A 26,266-nucleotide genomic window follows, 5' to 3' on the forward strand; every position below is an offset into this window, starting at 1 on the left:
TATTAAGAAAATGCAATACAGTAATGGACTCAAAGTCTTACAGCAAAGTATGCAGTGAAACTGAAATTCAACTCTCTCCAGTCTTATCACAAACTCTTCGTGTAACTAAAGCATGGTTCTATACCTCCAGATGGAGCACACCATTGCGTATTTAATATGTGCATATTGTTATTATAAAAATCACCACTGCTTGAAAGGTAAATATGGCATCAGTCACTCATTATCCCCAGACTAAAGCCTGTGTAATTATGTTGAAACTAGAGGCCCAGTGCACGAAATTTGTGCACGGGTAGGGTCCCGAGGCCTGGTCTGCGATCAGGGCTGATCTGTGGGGCAGCCAGCTGGGCAATTGGGGCTCCTGCTGGCACCCGCCTTGGCTGGCCTGGAGCCTGCAGGCTGGGGGCAGCTCCTGCATTGAGCGTCTTCCCCCTGGTGGTCAGTGCACATCATAACGACCAGTCATTCCGCCTGTCATTCCGTCATTCCGTCTTTTGCATATTAGGCTTTTATTATATAGGATTCCTAAAGCCAGATGAAGAAGTACGAAGTCCTTCCACTTGGACATAACTTACTTAAGGTGCTCCTTGAGCCATGGTCTTCAGGATACCTTCCCTAGGGAGAGAGAATGGAATTCATTACTCAGTCCCCCACCCTTCACTAAGAAACATACAATACATGTTCAAAGAGAAGTTCAAGTTCACCTGACATCTGACTAGATGGTCAGCTCTGTGGAGGCAGAACCATTGCTCCCATGTCTGTGGCACAAGTGATTTGCACACAGCAAGCACTGATACGTGTTTGTGTTCCCATGTAATTTTTTCAACTGTGACAAAGAAAAACATGAAAGAGCTTCTTTAGAATGGCCTTTCCTCTTAGTTTTAAATGTGTTATTTATGAATCACAGGTTAATGTACTTTTCCAAAGTATTTATCTTAATTCTTGAAGAAAGCAAAATTCTCTAATATTTTTTTCTTGGACACATCCTCTCTTCTCCTTCCCTCTTCTCCCCTCCCTTCATCTCCCCTCTCTTCCCTCCCCTCCCTTTCTCTCCCCTCTCCTGATATCTTCTCTCTCTCTCTACACACACACACATGCTCTCTCTCTCCATTCTCTCTTATTTCTACATGTTGCAGTTGTGTGTGAATTTGTGTGATATACACTGTGTAAGTTGGAGAGGAAACGATGCTTTCTTTCCAAATCAAAGAGAAAAATGTGTAGAGTCTAACAAAAAATATCTGGCTTGCCTCACATTCTCCCTGCTCTGAAATATAAATTCTGTCCCGGAGGGAATTCTCTTTTCTGTCGAATGTAGTCTTCTCCCCACACACAGCACATGGGGAAATATGTGTAAATTCTAAAGTCTTCATAGAAACACGAGCGATCATTAATTTTGTATTATCTTGGCAAAAAAATGCGGGTAAAAAATTATTTATATTGTGGGATCTCATTCAGGGCCATTCAAGTTCCAAAGGATTGAGTTTCAGCAAATGTCTAGGAAGCCTCCGTTACGCCATTGACTTTTTCTTTATAAGTTTGTCCGTTCCAACCATAATATACAGCATTGGGTTATTTTGTGCTAAGATGATGAAATTATCTCTTTATGGTGGTGCTTAAAGTGATTATGTTTGATTTCAACGGGTTTTAGAAATGTAGTAAAAAATGTGTCTAAAAAGGGACATGATGGGCCTAGCCGGTTTAGCCCAGTGGCTAGAGCATCGGCCTGTGGACCAAAAGGTCCCCTATTGGGTTCTGGTCAAGGGCACGTACGTTGGTTGCAGGCTCCTCCCCGGCCCAGGCCCTGGTCAGGGCCCATGCAGGAGGCAACCAATCAATGTGTTTCTCTCACATCGATGTTTCTCTTTGTCTTCCCCTCTCTCTTCCACTCTCTCTGGAAATCAATGGAAAAATATCCTTGGGAGAGGATTTAAATTTTTTTTTTTAAAGGGACATGATACTGGTAACAGAGATAGAGGTTTAGGTGGAAGGGACCTGTGTAAATATAGTTATTAAAAATCTGTGTGGATTTCTTTATGTTCACATGAGATTTGGATGTCGTGAAACCGTGTTGTGTGTATTTGTTATCCCGTTGGTTCTTCATAATGTTGCAGTCCAAGTGGGCAAAGTAAATAAGTAAGACTCAGAGCTTTAGTGAGATGCTCTAAGTCTGTCTGTTCCAGCTCTGAGTGCCTCTAAGCCCTGCATATACTGATCCCTGTGCCAAATGTGCTTTCCACCAAGTCTAGGATAATGCTCGGGTTCGAAATAAGAGGAAGGGGTCAGGCAGACACAAATGGAAGTTAAGATTGACTTGTTCTTGGTGATGGATCCATAGCTATTCATTGAATGGAGAGAAAGGAGACCGTCTTTACTGTGAGAATGTACCTCCAAGGGGATTCTTTTATGATCTACCTCTCGTGGTCTTGCTGCTTCTGTCCCCTGTACAGCATTTAGAAAGAAATGAGCTAAGCCCATGCAAGCAGAGGCCACTTCCCTGGTAACAGATTAAAGCATGCCTAGCCCTAGTTTTGAAGGTTATTTGAAAACTGTCATGCAGTCCTGACCGGATTGCTCAGTGGACAGAGCACCGGGCCATGGACTGAAAGGTCCCGGGTTCGATTTCAGTCAAGGGCATGTACCTTGGTTGAAGGCTGGATCCCCAGTAGGGGGCGTGCAGGAGGCAGCTGATTGAAGTTTCTCTCTCATTGATCTTTTTAACTCTCCCTCTCCCTTCCGCTCTGTAAAAAATCAATAAAAATAATTAAACAAACAAAAAACTGTCATACAAGCAAAATGTCCAGGGTTTTGGTTTTCGTTGTTCCGAAGCCCTAAAGTATGTGGGTGCCTTGTAAAATGAATAGGGAAGCAGGACATTGACATAAACCTGAGGCCCTAGCTGGTTTGGCTCAGTGACTAAAGGGTCCCGGGTTCGATTCTCGTCAAGGGCACATATCTCAGTTGCAGGCTTGATCCCTGGCCCTGGTAGGGGCGTGTGCAGGAGGCAATCAATCGATGTGTCTCTCTCACATTGACGTTTCTCTCTGTGTCTCTCTCTCCTTCCCTTCTATTCTCTCTCAAAATCATGGAAAAATATCCTTGGGTGAGGGTTACCAAAACCAAACCAAACACAGAAGCCACCTCAGGTCTTCCAGTCTAATGTGGGAGCCAGGGAAACAGCAATTGTCAACAATTAAGGAGTTTGTGAAATTCTGTGCCTGGAAATTTATGCTTATTTAAGTTCTTGTACAAAAGATCTCAATGTAATTTTAATGACTGTGTTTAGGCATGTTACAATATATTAATTTGGGGGGGGGTGCAATTAGCATAAAAACTATATTCTGTATTTCTTAATTTTACCATCCTATAAACAAACCCTACAAACCTAGCTGTTGTGGTCATGACACCCTAGCATTTGGCGTAAGATACCATAATTCATGGAAAGCATCAGGTGAAAACAGGGAGATTTATTAGTCACATCTCTCCTGACACTAAACTAAAAACGTCACACACATTACAAGCTTAGGAAGCACACTTAGATACATTCCCAGCGTCCCAAGCATCAGTACTTTCTGTTCAACCTTCCACTATAAAGAGGCTAGGGGAATTTTTCAGACTACTTTTCTATAAAATTGGAGACTTCATCATTGTCTTACCTTACTCTGAAGGTTGTAAAGTTATACAAAGAAGATAAAGCGTTATATAACACGTTCAATTAACGGCTTCTTTTTCAGGCCATAGATACCCCTGTTGATCTGTGTCATAGTCCTGTTACCGTTCCCCTGATAAGGTGCTTCCCTAATGAGTGTGGGCAGGTCTGGAGGACTGGCTGGAGCAGTTTCTCAGCCTCTCCCTGCCCTCGGAGGTCATGATCCAGGAGGCCTGGAGGCAAGGATTGACACGCCCTGCCAGTTACCTGGGGAAGCGAGTGCTGCTGGTCCGGAGCCCACACTTTGAGAACCCCTGCTTTAGTGAGGGACTGCAATGCTCTGATTCTCCACATGGAGTCCTTGGTGGGGAGCCAAGAGACTCTGGAAACAAAATAAGAGAGGCGTGACACACCTATGGGAGGTGTCACCAGAATATTTGTAAAGCTATTTCATATTCTAAGAAATAAGGCTGATAGCCTGGCCGGTGTTGTGCAGTGGTTTGAGCATTGACCTGTGAACCAGGAGGTCTCAGTTTGTTTCCCGGTCAGGGCAAAAATGTTTCTATCTTTGTCTCCCTCTCCCATCCTCTCTGAAATCAATAAAAAATATATATATTTAAAAATAGAAATAAAAAATAAGGCTGATATATATTAAGGAATGAAGTGCAACAAAACTGCATGAGATAGTCTGAAAACAAAGACGACAAAGAGTTCTTCAAGTTTATAATTGTCTGCTTCTCCCTGTGAAAGATGTCACCTCACGTGACTGTTGAACTTACTAGCGCATTTTTAAACATCTCCACCCCAACATTTTAAAGCGAGGGGCTCCGAAGGTCAAGTGCCCTGTCCATTTGCCCGCCCTTGAATCCCCAGGTCCTAGCTCAGGCCTGGCAAGAACAGGGCACCACCATCTGTTTTAACCTCTCTGTGTCTATTGCCACACAAGAAACATAGGGCCAACGACAGAACCTTGGCATTGGGGTTGGGGAGATAATCCTCTAAGTTGGGCTTCTCGTATTGATTCGAGACATTTGCAAGTATTTGCCAAGTATAATAGATGTAGTGAGGGCTTACTGTGCATCACACAACTATTTAATTTCAGTGAATGGACACGTTGATGTCTACTTTCTATCTGAAGTCCCTCGTGTGGGAGACCTGGGGACTTCATGTTGAACCAGCTCTCAGTACGCTTCATTCAGTAGCCTGTGTGGCTCACATTTCAGAAAACACCGCTGCAACCTGAGGTGTTCATTCCTTTCAGGAACAGCCAGCATGGGGGGTCTGCCAGCAAATAGAGGTAGGGGTGGAAATACAGCCCACCCCAGGCTTGTTTATGGGGATTAACTAGACGTGTGCTTGTCTAAGTAGCTAATCTTTTTATTCTTTATTTAATACTAGAGGCCCAGTGCACGAATTTGTGCACGGGTGGGGTCTGGCTGGCCCGCACTGATCTGAGCTGATGGGCAGGCCGGGGAGGTGGGGGGTGGCACGGGTGGTTGACCAGCTGGCCCCGCCCCCTGGTCAAACTCCCAGTCGATGGGACAATTTGCATATTAATCTTTTATTATATAGGATTGGCAACTGTATTCATCCTTCATTTCCATTAATAAAAATCCAGATGCATACAAGGTACCCTCTAATTAGATAATTAGAAGTGTCTTTGAGTCTTGGAACTATAGAAAAACTGCCATATATCGGTTTAAATACTTACAAAAGTGAAGTTCAAGTTGTTATCTCTTGCCTTCTTCAGTCTCTCTTGGATGCTTTTCAGTGTTGGGACCCCAACCTGTCCCGAATTGTACTCTGTAGAATTCAGGTGCTAATGAACTCCTTAGCACCTCTTTGCATGGTCCTCCAAGCCCCGCCTTCTCACTTCTGTGCCTTCCCAGGTGTCTCTTTGAGAGTTGCCTGCTAAAAAGAGGTGTGTTTCTCACAGTGGCTCTGTCTTACTCTGGTCATTAGAAACTTGAAATAACATTATAATGTTTGAAAGATGGAAGCACCCCTTTCTCTTTCTAACTCACACACACGCAACTTTTCCCGTGGGCCGGTGTGTTATGACGTGGAGCTCTTGCCCCCTCCTCTGAGGTTCTGCTTTGGTTTCCATGAGGCGGGACCTCGGGGATTCTCTGCATTTTAAACACAGCTTCTCGAGGGGGTTCTGCTCCTGGTGCAGGGATCAGCCACGCGGAGCAGAGCTCTTCTCCCACTGCACACACGTCTCCATCTTCTGACACCTTGTCCTTTGTCTGAAAGTGTCCAAATCTGTCCAGAAGAGTCTGCACATTCTGATTCTCAAATAGCCGCTGATTTCTGTGGCTTTCAGTCACACAGCATCACCGCAGCACAGTACACACTATCAAGCATGTCAAACTCGCAGTCGCGGGCCGCCTGCATCCCACAACGAATATTTTTGTGGCCCAGCCAATATAACGGTATGTAAGTAACAGTTTAATAAAAATTTTGTAACTTAATTTTTACAATATGCTGTTATACATAATTATTAATAACGGACTACAATGTTTGCTAATGACTGATTACTATAATTGTGTTGCATTCATTTCCCTTACGCACCTTATGCGCAGGTGCACCATTTCTGTCCACTAATACTAGCAGCGAATATTTTAGCAGCTGATTGCCACGTCATTAGTCCTGGACTGACTTGTTTGGTGTACACAACAGAAAATATTTCGCTTTCTGAGAACAAGAAAAATAGGTTTATTTGAGTTACAGTTATTAATTTGTGCAGTTATTCAGTGTCTGGTAAGTTAATGTTCAAGAAAAAAATACTAATTTTTATTAAAATGTTCTATTATTTTATGTTAGTGATTTCTCATTTATTTCAGCCCTTTGTATTCAGCATGTCTCTATGGAAATAAACCTGTTTCTATGAAAATTGAAGCTTGTTTTTTTTGCGGCCCACATAAACTTAAACCTTGTTTATTTGGCCCGCGTTAGCCTTTGAGTTTGACATGCTTGCACTACATGGCCCACAGCATATAACATGGCACAGTCATGTTGCTGTTAGTCAGAACCTGCCTCTGCCTGCAGGCTCCACATCTGTTGGTTGTGGGAACCCAGGCTCATGACCCAAACATTTTAGTCCAGAAGAGTCTGCACATTCTGATTTTGTCGTTGTTGTTTTTACAGTTAGTATATTTTTTCTCTCTCTTTTTTCATTTTGTGCATTCTGTTTTATCTCCAGCTTTTTTTTTACCATTTAAATATTTATCATTATGATAATTATTACTAATGATATGCTAAATGTTCTTAAATATTTATTTATTCTGTCAGAACATAGCAGAAAAATAGTTTGCTCATTTTTTTAATGCCCTCTTTAGGATAACTTCAAATGATGAAATGACTAAGTCTAATATTATCTATCTATCTATCTATCTATCTATCAATCATCTATCTATCTATCTATCTATCTATCTATCTATTGTCTATCTATCTACTTACCTACCTACCTACTTAACTACATATCTATCTGTTTTGTTTTTCTGGCTGTACTATCAGTGTGCTTGCTACATAATCAGGCTACAAATATCCACATGGAAAACACATCTGTTATTGAGTTGATGAACAGATTAAGCAAATATATATATATATAGACTCAGACAACAGTGTATTGCTAGCCAGAGGGAAAGGGGAGGGAAGTAGGAAGAGATGGTCAAAGAAGGGTAAATAGGGGTGGAAAGAGATTTTCCTTGGGACTGTGCAGCTGATGTTTTATTGAGGTGAAACCTGTATGGTTTTGTTAACCAATGTCACCACGGTAAACTCGATAAAAAGTAAAATTAAAAAAAAACATGGATTGAATACCTATTTATTGTTATCAGTTTTGGGGAATCTGAAAATGATGTAAATCTAATTTGGTGGGTTTCTGTGAGATCTAAGTGAGATAGTTATATCTAGTAAGTACTTGGGCCAGAAACACAGTGGCTCCTCTGTATTTGATGGTAATAATCAGCATTTAATGAAAAAGGCAAGATTGATATTTGAAAGTAAAACAGAAAATTAACAAGAGATTGAAAACTTGGACGTTAGGATGATGTGGAACTCTAGAAATGTGTGGCCCTTTCCCTTCTGTTTTTCCCACGAAGGAGCTCATGTGTGAAGTTTGTATGTCATGTTCGTCTTGATCCCTGATTATTTCCTTAGGAAACCTGAAGAGCTAATAAAGGCATCTTCCCTTCCCGCAGGAAGTGCTGTTTGGGAAACATTTCCCTGGGGAATTTAAAAACAAGAAAAGCCCGGATTCCACTGGTTTTTTGGGGACACATCCTGATGCTCCTCATTTTGCACATTTATACGCAAACATGTACAGAATCCTTGCTGCCACTTTTTTCTTTCTGCCTGGAGAACAGCTGTGAAGATATTAATTGTGCTTCAGTTATAAATGGATCGCCGAAAGGGACGGAGCGGGCTGTGCATCTCATCAGCAGGCCCTGTCTGGGATAAATAATGAGACAGGAACTTGGTAAATTGGAAATTTGTGATAAAAACAAGATGTGATATGATGCAGTCCCACCAGCTCCTTCCTTTGGATGCATTGATTTTGAAGGCATTCCGCAAGACTGCTAGGTCAATGGCCGTCGGTTACAAATGTTGGTTAAAAGGCCTCTATTACTGGGGTCAACTACAAATTAGCCCAAAGGGGAAACACAAAGGTAGTATAACTGTTCAAAGGGAAAACCTCACAGATGTTATATAAAATATAGCTGGGAGGGCACAGTTGTTGGAAAACGTATGGAATCGCTTATCCTATTTCAACTAAGATTCTATTAGAAATTGGAGCCATAACTGAAATGATTGAGGGACTTTATTTGATCATTTCACTTATTTTTAAAACAAAGTCTGTAGTTCTCTCAATATTTCCCAAAATTCTCTGAGTGTGTCTTTCAAATCTGCTAGTTTCTGCTTTTTACCTTTTGTTAGCACCTAGCAACATCACTCTTTCCCAGCTTGCCATCATGATTAAACTTTAAGTAAGTTTAAATATTGACATCCCCCACACCTTGCTTTAGCTCAGCGGTTCTCAACCTGTGGGTCGCGACCCCTTTGGCGGTCGAAGGACCCTTTCACAGGGGTCGCCTAAGACCATCCTGCATATCAGATATTTACATTACGATTCATAACAGTAGCAACGTTACAGTTATGAAGTAGCAACGAAAATAATTTTTTGGTTGGGTCACAACATGAGGAACTGTATTTAAAGGGCCAGAAGGTTGAGAACCACTGCAATAGAGTGAATGGAGCAAGCACCTACTGCGAAGGCACCTGCGGAGCCACGGGTAGCACAGGATGGAAAAGCTGCCTGTCTAGAGATAAAACGATACTAGTTTATTTCTTGAGCGCTCACAGGATTTCATTCCTTAGGTCACAGATTGGCAAAGGCTTGATTTTTGGGAAGCACTTCCCTAAGAAAAAGGACATACATCCTTTTCCTTTTGTGTTCTAACAGAGTCATTCCAGCCCTAGCCGGTTTGGCTCAGTGGATAGAGTGTCGACCTGCGGACTGAAGGGTCCCGGGTTCGATTCTGGTCAAAGGCACATGCCCAGGATGCGGTCTCAATCCCTGTAGGGGGCAGGCAGCTGATCAATGGTTCTCTCTCATCATTGATGTTTCTATCTCTCTCTCCCTCGCCCTTGCTTTCTGAAATCAATAAAAAAATAAGTAAAAGAGCCATTCCGGTGGTGAAAGGGTTTATTTATACGCCTGGGTTTATTTATATTCGTTTTCACAGCCAGGCCTCCAAGCAGCCTCATTATCTGTTTGCGAAGGCAGTAGGTAGGCCACCATCCCATGCTGTTATCGAGGGATGCGGAGGTACCTTTCTCCAGAGCCCGGTAAACCTAGCTGAGACGTCACAGTTACACGTTTTCCTACAATATTTTTCATTCCTCTCAGCCGGTGTGTATTACAGATGTCTTTGGCAATGATGCTCAGGTGAGTAGAAGGCATCTGTGTGCTCACACACATTTTCTGAAGCATCTAATTGTTCCATAAAGTTTCAGGCTCCTCAGACAAACAGCACGTTAAGGATGCCTGGATGTTTCACTAAGTGACAATGGTTTAGGCTCCTCGGTGCCCCAGAACAGAATATGGAAATGGAATTTTTTAAAAATATATATTTTTATTGGTTTCAGAAAGGAAGAGAGAGGGAGAGAGAGAGAGAAACATCAATGATGACAGAGAATCATTGATTGGCTGTCTTCTGCATGCCCCCTACTGGGAATCGAGCCGGAAACCTGGGCATGTGTCCTTGACCGGAATCGAACCCGGGACCCTTCCGTCAGCAGGCTGATGCTCTATCCACTGAGCCAAACCGGCTAGAGCGGAAATGGAATTTTATTTCCCTAGCTTCTGTCCCAAATCACAGAGCCAGAGAAGCACCAGGATGCGTTTCGGCGCTGTCTGTTCACCTGAGTGCTGTTAAGAATCTGTCCCCGTTTCTGTAATAAATTCAACGTGACGCGTGTAGAAGTTGGCAGCAGCATCCCGCTGCACGCTGAGTGTTGGCGCATGAAGAGAACATCCAGCGAGCAATGGTGAGGCCTTTGCAAAAGGAGAAGGCAGGGGACGTGGTGTAGGATTTCACTGTGTGATGTGTGTCTGACAAGAGAGGTTTCTCTGATCAATGGCAGGCACTTGCTACCTCCGCCTCCTACTCAGTTGGCTTTTATAAATCACAAGATTGCTCCCCAACAGAAGAGAAGGGTTTGATCTCCGATATCCCCCCTGCCATAAGGCTCCTAGTTAGCCCACAGCCATTCAGAGAAGAGAGGTTCCTAGAAGGAAGGGGGTCCTTGTCTTCCTGCCTACAGAGGCATGCACAGTTCACTGTCATTTCCCCCACAGCCTGGCTGGGGAGGAATTCTCCATACACAGGGTTAAAGAGACACGCCTTGATTTGTACGGATCCATGTTTAAATCCCCCTCATCTCTCAAAGATCCCCTAAGGTGGCCCTTGTAGGTTTGGATATGTGGCATTTGTGTTCTATAATTAAATAAGCCAAAACCAAAAAATAAATAAACAAAACTGGGATGATTTAGACCATCTTTCCCCCTGGGGGTGTCTGCATGAAGCCCTTCGGGACACATGGATGTTGAAGACTATGGTATCCATTAGGGAGACGTGAAGAAAAATACCTTGGCTGCTTGGATTTATTACTGACTTTTGATGTATGTTCTTCCTGGGGGTAGGGGTGCTGGAGGGAACCGCTATAAACAAATAAAGTTCTCGAAGTACGGGCCAGTCAGGTGCACAGGCATCTCAGAGCATTGTTCCATAAAACTAAAAAATCATGCCTTTGTCCTGACACATTTAGGGGAAAAAAACTCAGGGCCAGAGGCGTCCGCTTCTAGTAAGCGATAACTTAAATGTCAACAAGTGATGCAGGTCCTGGGAAAGTATTGCTCTGGTATCCAACAACAACCAAAACAGGTTTCCATGGCGATGCCTGTGTCCCGTTACCTCTGGCATTGCCTCATCCTTGGGAACATTAGGAAGGTGGACAGGGAAGGTGGGCTGAGGGTTACGTTTTAGTCACGTAATGAAGGCAGTTGTGCTGTGGCTGTGATCTGTGGTCTTTGGTACATGTGGATGCTTAAGAGAGACAGCGTCAGATGGGAATGCCAGACACCCTGTCTGTCCTTGGATCGTACGTGCTGAGCCTGAATCAGGGCAGCTAGAAAGTCACAAAAAAAGCATGAAGATCTCCTGGCCGGTGTGGCTCAGTTGGTTAAGCTGGGTCCCATGCACCAAGAGGTCTCCAGTTCGATTCCCGGTCAGGGCACATGCCCGGGTTTCGGACTAGATCCCCAGTAGGGAACATGCAGGAGGCAGCCGATTGATGTTTCTCTCTCATTGATGTTTCTATCTCTCCCTCCCTCTAAAAAAAATTTTAAAAAACCCACAAAAACAATAAAACCATATTTTAAAAAAAGTTTTAAGATGGCAGTAAGAGTCCAGGAATTTCAGCTACTGGGGAAGCTTCTGCTGCTTCATGCCCCTGCCTGCCACTGGATTGCTTATTCTCCGAAAACGGATCGCAGGGCACCCTTTGCAAATGGGGTTGGTGTTGCTCACATCATCAGAGCGTTCGATTCTCCGATGCGCGCATTTTCACGCTGCACCAAACCTTTGTTTCCCTGCTCAGGGTGTCAGCACCAGCATTTTTCTTTCTGAATAATGTGCAGAATTGGTGTGCTGACGTGCTCATAAAGAAAGGAGAGCCTCGCTCACGGAGCGGCGCTCCCCAAAACCCAACGTCTTATTTTCTCCAAGACCCTTTATCTTAGTTTGTCAGCCGACCGGAACCTCTAACCTGACACTGTAAAAATGTTGGATTGTAGTGTTGGCTTTCATTTTTATGGGGGGGGGGGGAATATGAGGGTCCCGCTGTTAAAGGGAGCAAACTTTAAGGTGTTGCAAGAAGAGGCTGATGCTATAAGCCCTGTGTTCATTGCAGCCCCAGCAGCACGCTGGCCGATCTCATTTAACCAAGAAACTAAATGCAGAAAAATGGGTCTATTAAAAGCAGAATTCACCTTGGCATTGACCTGTTCCTACTTGACTTGTTACTGGCAGGATGAATTGTGGTGACGGGGATCATTTTTGTTGACAGCAGCTGGAAATACAACAGCTATATTATTATAATAGGATCAGCATCAAGTTGGATTATAATAGGGGCTTTCTTGGAGCAGTGGCACGGTGTCAAATTCATAGTCGCCCGCTAAATGAGTCTCTTGTATCCCTGACAAAGGGACAAAAACAGTTCCCAATGAAAACACAAACAGAGAATCCCGTTCTGTTTGGCGGGTATTACTCAGGGTCCCATTTATCACACACCAACACTTGCCGCTTTGAAGACACATTATCCTGCAAGGTTTCCACTTTTCAATTTGCCTCTGTGGTCTGCATCCTGCATGCATTTCCCATGGAGAAGCCTACACCGCCGCTTGAATCGTTTCGGCCGCAAGATTAACCTCAAAGCATCCGTTCTCCCCACCTCCGGGTAATCCCTTGACAAATGCATCCACAAAACCTCCACACGCATCTACTATGCCCGCGTACAGGTGCGTCGACAGTCTTGAGTCGCTATTAGGAGGAATATCCTCCTTGAAGGGAAGTCACGCTGCCTTTTCATTGTCAGATGTCTAACGTTGAAAGATGCGGGTTTCCTGAGAAGCCGCGCGTCAGGCAGGAATAGCCTGGATGAGGGTGTGGGGAGAAACGTGCCTTAGTTCTGTTGCGGTCCCCAGTCCAGTCATTCATCTTGGCAAGTGTGTGTGGGATCTGCACGGGCCGGGAGATGGCGACGACATCCATTCAAATAACTGACATTGACCGTGTGCCCGGTGCCTGACTCTGTGCTGACGACATCAAAACGCATTTTTTTGAGCCCACAGCCATTTTACAACACCGAGGAAACTGACAGGAGCTGGGTGGGGTGGAACAATGTGAGATTGTGTGTGTGTGTATGTGTGTGTGTGTTTTTTTGTAAAAGGACATGAACATATTGTTACATGTGGAAATGTGTTTTTGTGTCCCCCCCCCAATGTAAGAAAATATCCTACTATGAAAATAATTAGGCAGAACTATGCTTAGTTATAAATGACATCACCACCACTTAAAATTAGTTTATTTTTGAAAAGATATCTTTGTTGATTTCAGAGAGGAAGGGAGAGGGAGAGAGAAACAGAAACATCAGTGATGAGAGCGAATCATTGATTGGCTGCCTCCTGCACGCCCCACACTGGGGAATGGAGCTCGAAACCCAGGCATGTGCCCTGACTGGGAATCGAACTGTAACCGCTCACTGAGCCACACTGGCCTGGAATAAAATTAGTTGATTATTTAGTCTCCCACATGTAAGGGAAGCTCTCAGAAATATCATGTGGATAACTCTTCTGTATCTTTTGCATAAATTATTACATTTAGTTATCTCAACAAGCCTAAAATGTAACAATGACTACCACCTTTCTGTTTTAGAAATTAGAGAACTGAAGCTCAGACATGTTTTGTGACTTGGCAGAGGACACAGGGGAAGTGAGAGTGGGGAGTGGAATATGAAGCAAATGATCTGGTTCAAGACAGTTTGGCTCCAAATGATCTCCTCAGTCACTTTTTTACACTTAATATTATCTCATTTGATCCTCACACAAATCTTCTGAGGTTTGCAGAATAAAAATTACCGTCTTCACGCATGAAAAAGACTGACTCGCAGATCATGCAAATGACGGAGATTTCTCTCCTTCCTCCCACCTCAGCGTTTGCTGATGTGACCATGGGATGCCTCTCACAATAAGAGAGCATCCCATTACCATCATCAGCCAAAATAGACATGATGATGACCAGTCTCGCGTTTGTAAACTCCCGAGGGACTTTCCCCAACTCTCACTTAACAAGATATCATCTCCACGCTTCCTTATGACGTGTGAATAGTCTAAAAAAAATACTTCATTTTCCAAACACATCTCAGTAAGAGTTCCTCAAAGTAATCACCATAGAAATGAACACTTCTATGGTGAAGAATGAAGTCTGGTGCCCAATACAATCATTGTGAACTATGGCTTTAGATCAGTATTGCCCGGGAAGATTTTTAAAAATACTCCACCATCACCCCTATTTTACCATCCCTCAGACCTGAAAGAGACCACAGGGGCCTAAGTAGTTTTCAAAGCCAGGTTCTGAGAAGTAGTTAGGGTTGGTAGTTGGTACTCCAGGTATCACATATGGTAATTTCTGTGTTAGGCTGCTATGAATAGTATTTTGATTAAGCCTCATAATAACTCTAATGCTTGTTGTAGATCTGAATTCTGCGACTAAGACAGGATAAATGATTTGCCCAATGAGACAGAGGTTAAGTGTTTCGGAAGATAAATATTCCATTGGCAAAACTATTAACCACCAGCTACTCTGCCCCTAGACGCCCACCCCACATACGTACACAGGAATTCTGGCTTTGTTCAAAAACTCTCCAGATTTGTGTTTTTCTCTATGAAGACACTTTTTTAATTTTTTTTTAATGTAAGGGTCACCTTTATTTGGTGATGACAGGGATTTTTTTTTAATGACAGGAACTTTAGACTCTCTGGTCAGTTCTCTTTCTGCAGTGAATGGAACCGCGTGTTCACACTCATGAATGTCACACCATACTGAGTAGAGCGCTTGACTTTATTTTTCTGATAATGCTTCATAACAAGGAACAACATTTCTCCTTTAAAAAAATCAAAGTAAAATCTCAAGACAGCAATAAACACAGCAAAACAACAAATGGGGGCATGGGCTTCCCCGCAGAGGAGTTCACCCCTCCCTTCAGTCTCTGTCGGTTCTTTCAGTGACTCTTAAATTCATTCTTGAACTTTTCTGGAATGAATTTTAGACTCAGAGAAAATTTGCAAAAATAGTTCCCTTGCTCAGTTTACCCCCAGTGGGACATCTTACGTACATTTAGGACAAGGGCCAAAAGGAGAAAATTCGTATTGATGTCCATCTTTATTGTCATTACCCAGTGTTAATGTTTCATCTCCTCTTCCCTGGACTGCTGCTATCTATAGCCTTACTAGAGGCCTGGTTCACGAAATTCGTGCACAGGTAGGGTCCCTAGGCCTGGCCAGCGATCATGGCCGATCAGAGCCTTCCAGGTGCTGGCTGGGTTCTTCCTTCCGGCTGCCAGTTGCTGGCCTGGGCCTTCCTTCATTCTGCACTGCCCCCTGGTGGTCAGCACACATCATAGCTAGCAATTGGTCTCCTGGCTGAACTCCTGTGGGGACAATTTGCATATTAGGCGCATATATATATATATATATATATATATATATATTGTCTGATCTAATCATCTACATCTCTGCCTCCAGTCCAATCTGGGAGCACAAACAGAGAGAGAGAGGCCCACGGTGTAGGACTGCTCTCTAAATGAAATGTCTTCTTTAAAGCCAGCGCTCCCCATCTTGGCATTCAAATGTCTCCTCTAGGCCCAGCCACTCTGGCTCAGTGAATAGAGTGTGGGTCTGAGGATTGAAGGTTCCCAGGTTCCATTCCTGTCAAGAGCATGTACCTCAGTTGCAGGCTCTGTCCCATGATGGGGGCGCATATGGGAGGCAACCTATCGATGTGTCTCTCTCACATCGATATTTCTCTCTCTGTCTCTCCTGCTCCCTTCCACTCTCTCTAAAAATCAATGGAAAAATATCCTCAGATGAGGGTTAGCAACAACAAAAAATGCCCCCTGCGACTTATTCTCAGTTTGCATCTCCAAATTTAGCTTTGATGGCTGACTCTTTCAGTCATATCTTCTCTTAAGAAGCATTTTGGAACTTTTATCTCACTATCCTCCTCTCACCTGGAAAGTTTTTCCTCTAATTCTTCTCCATCCCACACAGTATTCAAATAACTACAAACATTGTACTTTCACATGCTTGTTTTTAATCAGCTAGTTGATGAGTTGCTTGTGAACATGAGCCTTAAGTTTGTTTTTCTATATGGTTCCCAGTGCCTGGTGGAAAGACATTCAGCACATTTTTTTTTTCTCACTGTAGATTTTGTAGAACCTCTGAATCATCCTTCTGAGTAGGGATTCCAATTTGACAGGCCTATCAACTGCTCAACAAATATTATTGTTACATGTTCCTGGGGAGCGTCCGTCATCAAAAATGCTTCCAAAAAGATATGACTTGGCAAGATCTTGGAAAAGCTCTGCCTTATTCCAGTAAACACAGACGTACGCTGCTGAGATCCACCTATGACTTCCGTCTGGTTGGAAACAGTCTTGCCCTCATGGCTGGGAGCATTCATGTTGACCGCTCAGGGCTGATTCTCCCTCAGCAGAAGGGAGCTGCCTGGCCCCAGGCCCAGCCTGCATTCCCAGGGGCGTTCCAGTAGCCAACAGCTGGTCGGTACTGGGGTCCAAAAGCCTGGCCCCATTTCCTCAATAACATCCTAGCTCTAGAGTCTCCAGGGGAGTCCACGGAGGCCTTTGATGTGATGGCATCACAGCCCAAGTGATGGAATGACGTTCAGCTCAATATCATCCTTTTGCCTCCCCAAGATACTGATCAAAGAGGACTCCCCAATACAAATTCTGCAAGAGATCTCTTCTGTCTCAGACTCTACATTCATCTGTGATGCTTCCCTCCCATTCCTCATGAAATCGACACAGGGCTTATTCATTCATCCGCTCATTCCACAAGCCAATATACGTTTGCTAATTATCATATGTCCCATATTTCCTGGATCAGGAAGACCCGATCCTACTCTTGTAGAACATGATGCTTGTGATCTCAACAGACATCTCCAATGTCTCCCCAGTTTCAGCCATTCCCCACCGTCTCTCTGAGTCTTTTGCCTTCACTTGTATTTGACTGATGGCTCAGCATGTCTCCCAAGCACCTCTACTTCTGGTTAAACTCTGCTGTCTTGAATAATTTAACTCAAAGGCTATGTCTCCTAGAAAGCTGTACTTGGCCACTCCCTCTGCTGGACTAAGTAGGGGGTCCAAATCTGGTGCTATTGCTTTCAGCTGAATTTCTTGGTATAGCTGTGTGCCCCTAACTTTTCCTCCCCCACCAAACTGTGAGCTTCTTGCCTGTCAATTTTGTCTTAGTATATATGCTTTATATCAGGCAGGACATATGTGCCTACCCGCTGAATGAATGAGAGAATAAAAGATAGATAATTTATCCTGAAAAAATTAGAAGGTGTGCTTCTATTATCCATAAGGCCTCATTCCCTAAACATGCTGATGAATTGGTGGTCCCGATCTAATTTTATATTCTGAGGAATGGAAGAAGATGGATAAACTACCCCTCTAATATCTCTGTAGAGCTTTTACCAGCAGCCATTTTAAAAATATTTTCAGTTGTGCTTTTACAAAACTTGAATGCTGCATGTGCTATTGTATTATTAAGCTTATGTTTCATATTTCTTCGGTATGCTTCCTTTTCAATAGTCTCCATGCCTACGTGGGTCGGAGAGGTAACTTAAAAATGAAAACTACAAAGAAATCTTCAAGAATACGGATTCTAAAAGGGCTATCTTTATATAGTACTTCAACCTAGCAGTACTTTTTCTTTTGAAAAACTTGGATATTGTTGAAGTTATGATGGAGTAGCTATCTCCTTATCCTAAAAAAGATGTCTTTTCTTCCTTATTCCCACACATGGATTTCTGTAGGATATGCTTAGCAAATTTTAGCTCTTGGCAAGAATCATGTGTTAATTATTATCTTTCTCACTCCTTTTTTTTTCCCTTAGGTACGTCTGTCACTAATGTAACAGCCACCGATGCTGATGACCCAGTTTATGGCAACAGTGCCAAGTTGGTGTACAGCATCCTGGAGGGGCAGCCTTATTTTTCCATTGAGCCAGAAACAGGTTTGTGAACTAAATTTTGAATTCTATTCACCATGTTATTGCTTCAGGGAAACACTTTTCTCGGGATTTGGATTATGAAATGTTACGGTTAAGTACTTTACTGCCTGTATCAATAATATTCGAATGTGTTCGTTCTGTGCAGTGTGAGGTACATGGCAAGCCCAGCCATCATTTTGATGTTGATTAAAACAAATTGCAGCCCCTTTGTACAACATCACCTATTTAACAGCTGGCCTGCCACCTGCTTTTTTTAAAAAAATGTATTTTTATTGATTTCAGAGAGGAAGGGAGAGGGAAAGAGAGATAGGAACATCAATGATGAGAGAGAATCATCGATTGGCTCCTCCTGCATGCCCCTGCTGGGGATGGAGCCCACAACCCGGGCACATGCCCTCGACCGGAATCGAAGCCGGGACCCTTCAGTCTGCAGGCCGACATTCTATCCACGGAGCCAAACCAGCCAGGGCCTGCCACCTGCTTTTATCCTGGGGTTGGGGAGAAGAGTGTCTATGAATCCAGCCAATTGAAATATCAAATTTAAGAATAAATTTAGCTACTATGTATTGACTGTAAGATGCTTGGCTTATCCATCTGTCTAAATTTCAACTTGCACATCTATAAAGTGGGTACGGAATCTACCTCCTAGGCAGTGATGGCGAACCTATGACACGCGTGTCAGAGGTGACACACGAACTCATTTTTTTGGTTGATTTTTCTTTGTGAAATGGCATTTAAATATATAAAATAAATATCAAAAATATAAGTCTTTGTTTTACTATGGTTGCAAATATCAAGAAAGTTCTATGTGACGCGGCACCAGAGTTAAGTTAGGGTTTTTCAAAATGCTGACATGCCGAGCTCAAAAGGTTCACCATCACTGTTAGGGTGATGACCAAGATCAGATGAAGCAGTAAATACTAGCCATGCAGTGTATGACACATGGTAACAATTCAATGGATGGATAGTATATTTGCTATTAGATTCCTCATTTTTAAAACAGATGCTGACATTTACCCACTAGAGTTTGTTACAAAGATATTATTATGTATTCTAATATAATACATTGTCATATTATATGTAATATGTTTTATTATTATTACCACTAATAATTCTAGGTCTGGTAGTACAGATTTTAGAACCATAATTTTATTAAATAATAGTTTCTGAAAATGAAGATAAATCTTTTTATTTTTAAAAATTTTAATAATGTCCTTATAGACATTTCGTTAGACTTTTTATAATCCACAGGCTAGTTGGGTGGCACACTTGAAAATTATCGCACAAAAAACAGTATCATTTGTGTGTATGTTTCTGTATCTGGTGGTTTAGCCTGCAAATTTCCAAGTAGAAAAAATTTAATATGCAGCTACATGCGCATATAATATCATTTCTTTGATTCATGAGTTTTTAGCATTATTGAGATAAATGTCCATGTCGTGCCATTAAGTCAATTATTAATTAAATTAAAAATTTAAAGCCCCTCTTTGCTTTCTTTGAATCCAAAGAGTAAAATCCTCATACATTTAAAAGTGAGGAAAGTAGTATTTATACATAAATAGGTCATGGGCTTAAAATTAAATTTAGACTTGGAAACAGGAAAGAACTCTTCTAAGATGCATTAATTAGGGCATCATTACATATTCTTCCTCAGTGAAGAAGGGAGTCTATCATAAACTTCATCTCCTTTGGGCTCCTCGATGACCCTGGAGAAATGGCAGAATGCTGGGTTTTTAAGGAAAAAGAAAAAAATGGAGATGTCCTATTACTTGGCCAAAGTCAAGAGAGGAAGGGAGAGGGATAGAAAGATAGAAGCATGGATGAGAGGGAAACATCAATTGGCAGCTTCCTGCACACCCCCTACTGGGGATCTGGCCTGCAACCTTGGCATGTGCCCTGACAGGTAATTGATCTGGTGGCCTCTGGGTTCATGGGTCAATGCTCAACCACTGAGCCATACCAGCCAGTCCCATTTCCTTTTCATATCAGGATGCTGGCCTTACTCATGAGGATCAGACTTCTAGCTTTAATGATAAATGTTATGACAGTGATCATTCCCTTACCAGACTATGGGACATGAACATAGTCAAGATATTTATAAAAAAGAAGATTGACCATGGAGCACAGTCATCAAGTCCTTGATGCCAGGACATTTTCAATAAGGAAAATATACAGAGCATAGGAGATAAGAAACCTTTTACGCTTCTTATTTTATCCTCACAGGAATGCTAGAACAGAACTCTGGACTTCGGGACAAATCAGTTTTGCTGTCCTCTTGTTTGTTATATTTCAAATTTCTAGAATTATTTTCTGTTGCTATAAGCTATTAATCTCTTTACCTCACCGAGAGATCCTTCTCTTGTTTCAGGTATAAGCTTAAGACAGTAGAGAGATTTGCCATTTGTTCTATTAATTTGCTTCTTTGAGTTCATAATCAATGATTAACTTGCCTATTGACTTATTTATATGTTTAACTCACTTCTCAAGCTAGAATATACAGTCTATGAAAGAATGGGGGGTTTGTCTTATTTGTTCATTTTATATCCCTTTGCCTCTCCAAGTGTTTGGCACCTAGAAGCCCTTTCATATGTGTTTTAGATAGGAAAGCAGGATGAAAAAGAGATGCAAAGGAAGGATAGGAAAGGGGAGGAAGGGGAGCATGGATTAATATAGAGAAAAGCTTGCCCCAACTCACACAGAAGATGTATGATGAACCCACTAGGGAATGCAACTTGGTTTCTAGTTTATATCCCTTTTGTTTTTTCCTCTGGTGGGAAGAACATCATTTTAACCTCAGATGTGATTTCTATTGTTGTTGTTGAGATTCACTTAGGACTAAATGTCTGCCATTTCCAAGTCTCATACTATGTCTTAAGTGTCTAGCCAACACGATGCTATTCTTGTATTTGCAAAAAGGAGCCTTTAGATTGTGATAAACTCTGGCCCAGATTTAGTTCTAGATCACACGCTGAGATTGAAAGGCTCAAGGGCCACTGCACAGGGAAGGAATGGTTCTTAACATATCTTCTTATTTCAGAGGTCACTGTGATATTAATAATCATAACTACGACAAACAAAAGGAACATATCATTGTGTTCCTACAGACCTCTGGGTTTAACAGAACACTAAACCAAGTGGAGAGAAGAATTACTGTCTCTAACTTGCAAATGACAAAACTGTGTTTCAGAAAGAATAAGGCAAAATGCCTTACTTTAAATCACACTCCCTGGCAAATTATAGCAACCAGAGGAAGAATAAAAACAAGAATATAAACAACCACCATCTCATTTATTGGACACATTATGCTCCTGGCATTGTGCTAATGGGTTTGCATGCATTATCAAATATAATGTAATTTATTCCTCACAATATTTTAAGATAGATATTAATGTCATCTTATTTTTACTGATGGGAGTACAAGACGGTCCGAACTGATACATTTCTTGCCCAAAATGTTTGAAGCAAGACGCAAAGTGAGTCTGTGTGATTTCAAACTCTCCTTTTTCACCATCACCATTCTTCTGCGACCCCATATGACTGCCAAGCGGTACAGCTCGTGCTTGGGGCTGTCATTGGTTTGTACAGGGACCTGTAGAACTTGGAAGCAGGCCCAGGTCTCTGTTCTCCAGAGACCTGGGGGCATTTTGGTGACAGAGAGGATGTAAGGAGATAGTAATTGTAAAATAAATGGTCATTTTTTTGTGAGTAGCTTCAAAAGGCTAAAAATAGCTCATTTGTATTCTATAAATGTATCCTTTTTTGTTGTTGTTTTCCCTTCCTTACCACCCCCAATACCATATGTTTGCTTGTGACATTTTGGGCATTTGGATAGGGAGAGATATGGCATTTATTTAAGAAGCACTAATTTGAGGACAGTAGTGAGAAAACAGTTGCAGTCCATTGTAAATGATTGAAGATGGGAAGTGTAAATGAAATGCAAGGCAAGTGAATAATAAATGCTTAATTATCTAGAGAAACCACAGTAAAGTTGCAGGACAGTCTAAACTTTGCCCCAGGCAAGCAAGAGTATGAAAAATGACTTGCTTAAAAATAAACTAACTTAATTCATTGACCTTTTTTTGTGAAACTCAGACCATCTTTCTTCATTGGATACAAATAACATTTGTCTCCATGGGACCTGTGAAAATAAGCTACAGAAAAAAATACTCATTGGGAAAAAATCTATGCAATGAATGGTTTCCTTTTAGAAAAGTCAAGTTAATACATGGCGTCTTCATGGAATGTCTTCATGGAATTGAGTCAAAGTGATAAATGGCAAACACACAGGGTCTTTTTTAAAGTCAGGATTGCATAGATTATCATTTCCACTGCCAAGGGGACTGGCCGAAGAACCTTTGAGAAAAATATTCAGATAATTCAGGTAGACCAACAATGCTAGGTTCTGCATTGATAAGTGAGAATGTCTTTGGAATTCACATTAATCTACATTTAATCAACACTACATTCTGTAAGAAGTCATAGGTGTTGAAGGTGCAATGTTGTGTCTGATAAATCCTAAAAAGAGACCTGCTCGGCTGGTGTGGCTCAGTGGTTTAGCGTTGACCTATGAACCAGGAGGTCATGGTTCGATTCCAGGTCAGGGCTCATGCATGGGTTGTTGGCTCAATCCCCAGCGTGGGGGGTGCAGAAGGCAGCAGATCAATGATTCTCTCTCATCAATGACATTTCTCTCTCTCTCTCCTTTTCCCTTCTTCTCTGAAATCAATAAAAAAATAATTCTTTCAAAGAGATCTATCTGGAGTCCAGTCACAATTGTGTGGCAACATAAAACATGTCAGCATCCATGGGATCGGATGGGGAGGAGTCCCAGCTAAGCAAGCGTGTATGGGAGGAGGACAGCAAGGAAGCCTTTCGAAAGGCGGTCACACCGAAGGCTGTGCCCTGGAAAACTGGTGACACTTTTCACAAGTGGTGGGTGCAGAATGGGAGAAACTTAAGGCATTTCAGCCAGAAGAAATCAAGGAGATGTGGTCAGGGGGAACATACACATTGGGGTGATGTTGGGAAATCAAATAGTTTTCACTGGCTGAATGGTATCAGAGTGCATACTCTAAGGTTTTTCTATGTCAAATTGTAGGCTAGAAGTTAGAAACCCAAATTCCTCTGATTTTCTGTATGACTTTGGATGCGTGTCTTCATCTCTTATGACTAATTTTGCAATTAAAAAAAATATTGGTAATAAAACTGTTTCTGATCATCCATGATATTAAAAAAAGTACTCCATATTTTGCTTTTGATCTTCACAATTGATATTATGAATTTTAATATTATAAATACAATAGTAATATAATAATATTAATTTAATCATGCTGATATTAAAGTTATTAATTTTCTATTTTTATTTGTATGATATTTTTGATGGGACATTTCTCCTTTAAAAAAAGCAATAAGCTTTTTATTAACAGTAGATCATAAAGTACTTCAGTGACATTAATTCCAAGATACCAGTTTCTATGAAATCCCCTGGATTTAGAGTTGAAAGTTTGACTGAAAGGCAGGAAGTGACATGAGAAGAAGGAAGCTTGCTTGTTGTCTGGGACAGTTCCATCACAGGAGAATTTTTTTTGTTAATCCTCACCTGAGGATATTTCTTCCCATTGGTTTTTAGAGAGAGTGGATAGGAGGAAGAGAATCAGAGAGAAACATGGATGTGAGAGAGATATCTATTGGTTGCCTCCTGCATGCGCCTGACCCTGGCTGCGAATCTAGCCTGCAACCAAAGTAGATGCACTTGACCAGAATCGAACTTGGGACCCGTCAGTCCTCAGTCTGACACTCTAACCACTGAGCAAAATGGGGGTAGGGCTAAAGAACCTTATTCTAAGTGCTGGTCAAAGCTGAGATATCTGTACCCATCACATGGCTGACTCACTTCTAAAGATCACAGAACATCCCAAATCGGGCCCTCCCATAAAGCGCTGGCCCATGGTGGGGGAGGAGGAGGGATGGTTCCTTCTGAAACATGTGGAGTCTCTTCCAAACCTCCTGGAGGAAGAACGGGAGTGCTCCCTAAAGCAGTCCGGCAGGAGGATTTGGGAGGGAGCTGGAGAGCACTTTTCTTACCAGGGCGATGTCCTCCTAACGCACTCTTCATCCAATATCCATTTTCTCCACACCGTGAAGGACAGATTTCTAAAAACTTTAAGGAAAGAATACAGGCAGAGAGACACCCTTTTCAAGTACAGCACATACATGCACACACAACTTCAGAGCAACCAAGTTGAGGGGGGGAGGGGTCTCAGTGTATAAGTCCATGCTTTTTTTAGATAGAGAATATAGAGAAAGACGGTTGCCTGTCTCACATTCCTTCCATTTCAAGTAGAAGAAACACCAGTGGATTCTGCATAAAAATCCTAGACAGCAGCACTTCTGTGTCTTGGCATTCTGATTTAATCCCATTTCCTGCACAGTAGCTGTTTTTAAAGATCTTATTAAAGGTGAGGATTATGAGGATCCTTGAGGTTTCATGATATGGCCAAAGGCAGACAGCTGACAAATGTTCAGTCCATAGTGCTCACAATAAATATGTGTTGAGCAAATGAATGGGTAAATGAATGAATGAGTGAGCAATGAGAATCTAATTCCACCTGGACCCATATTTACATCTCACTGTGCTCTTCAGTCCAAACTAGATGATGATGATGATGGTGATGATGATGGCAAACTTAATTTTAAATGTCTAATAGATCAATATTCTAATCTGCTCTACATTTATACACAGTGCTCCCCACACATGCTATCCCTCCCCAGTTTTGCTGATGGTTGGATCCTCCTATCTCAGTGAGCATGACAGCTGGCTGCTTGCACACACTGACTTAGCCATCATTTATTTCCCTGCTTGGAATCTCCCATGGGAGGTAAAGTGGGATGAGTAAGCGTTGCGTTCACATTAATTGTTTTATGATTACTAAAAATAATCTCCCCACCCCACGCACATAGAATAATTAAATATACTTGGGTAAGCTGAATGTAGTGTGACTGTCACTTTACTTACACCTTGGGACACATCATTTTTAAGCCCAGAGCAAGCTAGCAATGCTGACCGTAGCTGGAGTCGAAGAGATATATTTTTAGAGAAACCAAAGGTCTTTGGATGTGCGTGATGAATTAAAAGACTGTGAACCACACAGACTTCTCAACATGGAGCACCTGCTGTCACACTGGGGTGCTTTGGGAATGAGTTTAGGTGGGAGAAAAATCCAATGCTTGATCCCCAATGAAATGACACCCATCCAACCTGAGCAGACCAGCTGGGATCAGGAACTGTTCCCCACCTACTATGTATCATGCTTATGCAGAATTTACTTGTAATTTCTATGCTGATACTTCTTCTCTCCTTTGACATATAGCTTTGGGTTCCATTTGCACGAGTTCAAAATGACTTGGTGAAGAAGGACAAAGATGTATTTTCATTGATTTTGTAGAGAAGGGTGGTTTATCTAAGAATATCAAAGATTAACCAGCAAACAAGAGGAGTATATTTTTGACAACCCCTTATCTGCTCCTTATGTACTCAAAAAATGCAACCTTTAGTGTTTTTATTTAAGGATAGCAGGTTTTCTTTGTATAGTTCCATCACTCCCCCGTCCTTATGCCTAACTCTGTCTTCCCAACACTTAAGATTACCTAAGACTTTAAGAACATACCCCGCTGGTGCTCAGTGATTGTTTTTAGATGTTGTGGCAAATGTGGCTGTAGATATATTTTCCTTAAAAAAAGGATTCTAACTTTTTAACATTCTAGTTTAGAAAACAGAGTTAAAACCATCTGTATTGTCTGTGATTGTCTATATATTTATGGGAGCTTAGAGAAGGGGATTAATTAATACTGGACACCACTCTCCTATGAGCAAAGGTAATTCTGGTGCACAGATACCAACCCGTAGGAGGAATATACAAATACTCCATCTGTTTCCTTGTAAGTCAAATTCACAAACATCTCTGTGAAATCATTTCTTCTGGGCCAAAGCATAAAAGATCATGATGTCTCTTTTTAAGAAATACCATTTTAAAAAGAGTTTCAGCTCTACGTGCAGGATCTTAACTAGTTCTCACCATGACCAGCAGCACCTAGCACTGTGCAGTCTTGTGTTAGTCAAGAACCACATTATAACAGGGAACTCAAACAACTTAACAAAAGGAAGATAAACAACCCAATCAAAAAATGGGCAATAGACCTAAATAGATACTTTTCGAAAGAAGACACAAGGGAAGGCCAAGAGA

At 41.9% G+C, this 26,266-nt stretch overlaps 1 protein-coding gene across 1 annotated transcript in view; it reads left to right on the forward strand.

Annotated features, from left to right (window-relative positions):
- The window catches only part of LOC102258829 (cadherin-8), a 187,224-nt gene that overhangs the window by 129,933 nt on the left and 31,025 nt on the right, over positions 1-26,266 (forward strand). Inside the window, exon 4 of the mRNA XM_014542798.1 lies at positions 17,907-18,026. Within this exon, the coding sequence (XP_014398284.1) occupies positions 17,907-18,026 (120 nt within the window). The remainder of the gene's footprint in view (positions 1-17,906; positions 18,027-26,266) is intronic.

The sequence above is a fragment of the Myotis brandtii genome, unplaced genomic scaffold, assembly GCF_000412655.1.
Source record: "Myotis brandtii unplaced genomic scaffold, ASM41265v1 scaffold313, whole genome shotgun sequence".
NCBI classification, from domain to species: Eukaryota; Metazoa; Chordata; class Mammalia; order Chiroptera; family Vespertilionidae; genus Myotis; species Myotis brandtii.